This window comes from Haliaeetus leucocephalus, unplaced genomic scaffold (assembly GCF_000737465.1).
Source record: "Haliaeetus leucocephalus isolate CR32 unplaced genomic scaffold, Haliaeetus_leucocephalus-4.0 Scaffold320, whole genome shotgun sequence".
NCBI classification, from domain to species: Eukaryota; Metazoa; Chordata; class Aves; order Accipitriformes; family Accipitridae; genus Haliaeetus; species Haliaeetus leucocephalus.
Genome location: NW_010972756.1, coordinates 45,203 through 48,184, shown reverse-complemented (window position 1 = coordinate 48,184; position 2,982 = coordinate 45,203). Strand labels below are relative to the sequence as shown.

The following is a 2,982-nucleotide window of genomic DNA, read 5'->3' as shown; positions in this document are numbered from 1 at the left end:
GAATGCTTGCAAGAGGTTGCAGCAAGAGGATGCAGCAAGGGGGTGCAGCAAGAAGATGCAGCAAGAAGCAGACGCTTGCAAGAGGACGATGCTTGCAAGATGTTGCTGCAGCAGCATGCAAGAGGGGAACACTTGCAAGAAGAGGGTACTTGCAAGAGGTTGCAGAAAGGGGATGCAGCAAGAAGCGGACGCTTGCAAGAGGACGATGCTTGCAAGATGTTGCTGCAGCAGCATGCAAGAGGGGAACACTTGCAAGAGGAGGATTCTTGCACAAAGATGATGCTTGCAAGAGAAGGATGCTTGCAAGAGGATGCAGCAGCAGGATGCAAGAGGTAGAGGCTGCAACACCGCCGAGGAGCCAAGCCCCAAAACAAGCCACCCTGCCCCCTCTCATCCCTTTTTCCCTCAAAAAAAACAACCCCAAGACCCCCCCCAGAATTGTTGCGACCCGGCCCGGGAATGCAGTGCCGAAACTCTCCCCCCCCCCAGACACCATCCCCAATGCAAAGATCGGGCGCGGTGGCGCGTCTTTTCCATAAAAATTCGATTTTTATTGCTATTTTTTTGTGTGTGTGGTTTTGGGGGTTGTTTGGGTTTTTTTTGGAAGGGGGAGGACTTTCCAAATGACATCGGAGGGGGGCGGGGGGAGGGAATTTAGTAGCAGGCGCTGGCGGCGTCGGAGAGCACCAGGGATACGTTGACGGAGGTGGGTTTACCCGAAGCTTTATCCACCGATTTCTGCGCCACCTGCAGAGGGATTTGCTCATGACCGACCAAGCAAGTGAAGATGTTGCCGGCTCGCCAATCCTCGCCGCTGACCGTCAAGGAACTGTAGGTGAAGTAAGAGACGGCCGGTTGCGATTCGGCGACGGGCGGCATGGTGATGTAATCGCCGGTGGGCAAAGGTTCGCCGTTGCGGAGCCAACGGACGAAAAGATCCGGAGGGTTGAAGCCTTTCACCAAGCAAGTGATGGTGGCGGATTCCTGCATGGTGAGTTGTTCGGACGGAGGGGAGAAGATGTAGATGGAGGGGGCTTTGGCGTTGCGGCCTGCGAAGAGAAGGGGGGAAGAGGGGGGCGGTTGGCAAAGCGGCGGTGCGATCGCGAAAGAGGGTGATTGCAGCCCTGTTGCCCTCAATTTTGCAAATAAACTGGGCGATTGCATCGTGCTTCCCTTGGTTTTTGCAAATAAATGAGGGGATTGCATCTCCTTGCCCTTGATTTTGCAAATAAATGGGGCGATTGCATCCTTCTTCCCTTGTTTTTTGCAAATAAATGAGGGGATTGCATCTCCTTGCCCTTGATTTTGCAAATAAAGGGGGCAATTGCATCGTGCTTCCCTTGATTTTGCAAATAATTGAGGGGATTGCATCTCCTTGCCTCGGTTTTGCAAATAAAAAGGGCAATTGCAGCGTGCTTCCCTTGATTTTGCAAATAATTGAGGGGATTGCATCTCCTTGCCTCAGTTTTGCAAATAAAAAGGGCAATTGCATCCTTTTTCCCTTGATTTTGCAAATAAACGAGGCAATTGCATCTTCTTGCCCTTGATTTTGCAAATAAAGGGGGCGATTTCATCCCTTGGCTTTGCAAAACAAAACGGTGGAATTGCACCTCGATTTTGCAAAACTCAACGGCCCGATCGCCTCCTCCTCTCCCTGGCTTCACCCTCCCCTCCCAAAAAAACGCCACCAACGGTGACGCAATCGCTCCTTGCCTTTGCGAAAAGAAACGGCGCTTGCGCCCGTTTCCCCCCCGCAAATCGCAATCGCGATGCACCGGCGCCCGTTTTCCCGGTTTTTTTGCAACCCGCCGACGCTTCTCCCAACCCAACGCCCTCGGACTTACTGGGCGTCTTCTGCAACTTGACTTCGGCGGGGAAGAGGAGCTCGGGGTGGCTGACCTTGCACGTATAGATCTCGCCTTTATCCCACTCGTCGGCGTAGACGGTGGCTACGCCGTCGACGCTGAAGAACCCGTTGGGTTGCAAGACTTGAGGCAACATCTTGATGTCCAACTTCCCGCCGTTCTCCTTCCACCAAGAGATGACCAACCCTTCCACACCCGGTAGGTTGGTCACCTTGCACGTCAACTTGGCCACTTTATCCTTGAAGATATCGGCGAAGACGGGCGGGACAACCTGCACCGTGATCTCTTCGTTGTTGTTGCCATGGTCATCTGGAAAAGGGCGCGGTTGATCGTTTTGGGAGATGGTTGCCCCCCCCACACCCAAAAATACGTCTCCCAACCCTACCGCTGCCGCGGTTGACCTCACTTACAGCCGCATTCCAGAGCTTTGCTGGTGTTCCTCACGTCTTCGTCCACTTGGCAAGTGAAGACGGTGCCAGCATCCCATTCGGCTTCGGTAACGGTTGCCCAGCTGTTGGTGATGTAAGCCCTTTTGCTGTCGGCCACCGAACCTTCGGTGGTGATTCCGTCTTTTAGCAAAACCCCGTTTTTCAGCCACCGGACGGCGGCGGGCAGCTGCCGGGATCCGCGGACTTGGCAAAGGATGCTGGAATTTCGGTAGGGACCTTCGAAATCCTCGTGGGACGGCGGGTGGATGGTGATGGTGGAGGTCACGGAGTTGGGACCTGGCGGCGGAACGGGGGGATGGAGAAGGGGTGAGGGGGTGGAGAATCCCAAAATGGCACCCGGGGGCGTGGTGGGGTGCGCCAGGGGGGCACCGGGATGGGGGTGGGATGCAGAGCCGGGATGCCGGGTGAAGATGTAGCTGGAGGGGGATGCAACGGCGGGATGCAGAAGCACCGGGAGGCAGCTGCAGCGCTGGGGCGCAACGCCGGGTTGCTCCGGGGGAGGATGCAATGCTGGGATGCAGCAGCACCGGGATGCTCCGGGGAGGATGGAATGCTGGGATGCTCTGGGGAGGATGCAACACCGGGATGCTTGGGGAAGGATGCATCAGCACTGGGATGCTCTGGGAAGGATGCAACACCGGGATGCTTGGGGAAGGATGCAGCAGCAC

The 2,982-nt window shown here is 55.8% G+C and overlaps 1 gene segment (V, D, J or C); it reads right to left on the bottom strand.

Annotated features, from left to right (window-relative positions):
• LOC104834222 overlaps positions 1-2,982 on the bottom strand; it is a 13,738-nt gene that overhangs the window by 3,800 nt on the left and 6,956 nt on the right. Inside the window, 3 exon segments of the C gene segment in view lie at positions 717-1,049; positions 1,845-2,174; positions 2,276-2,590. Of these exon segments, the coding sequence occupies positions 717-1,049; positions 1,845-2,174; positions 2,276-2,590 (978 nt within the window).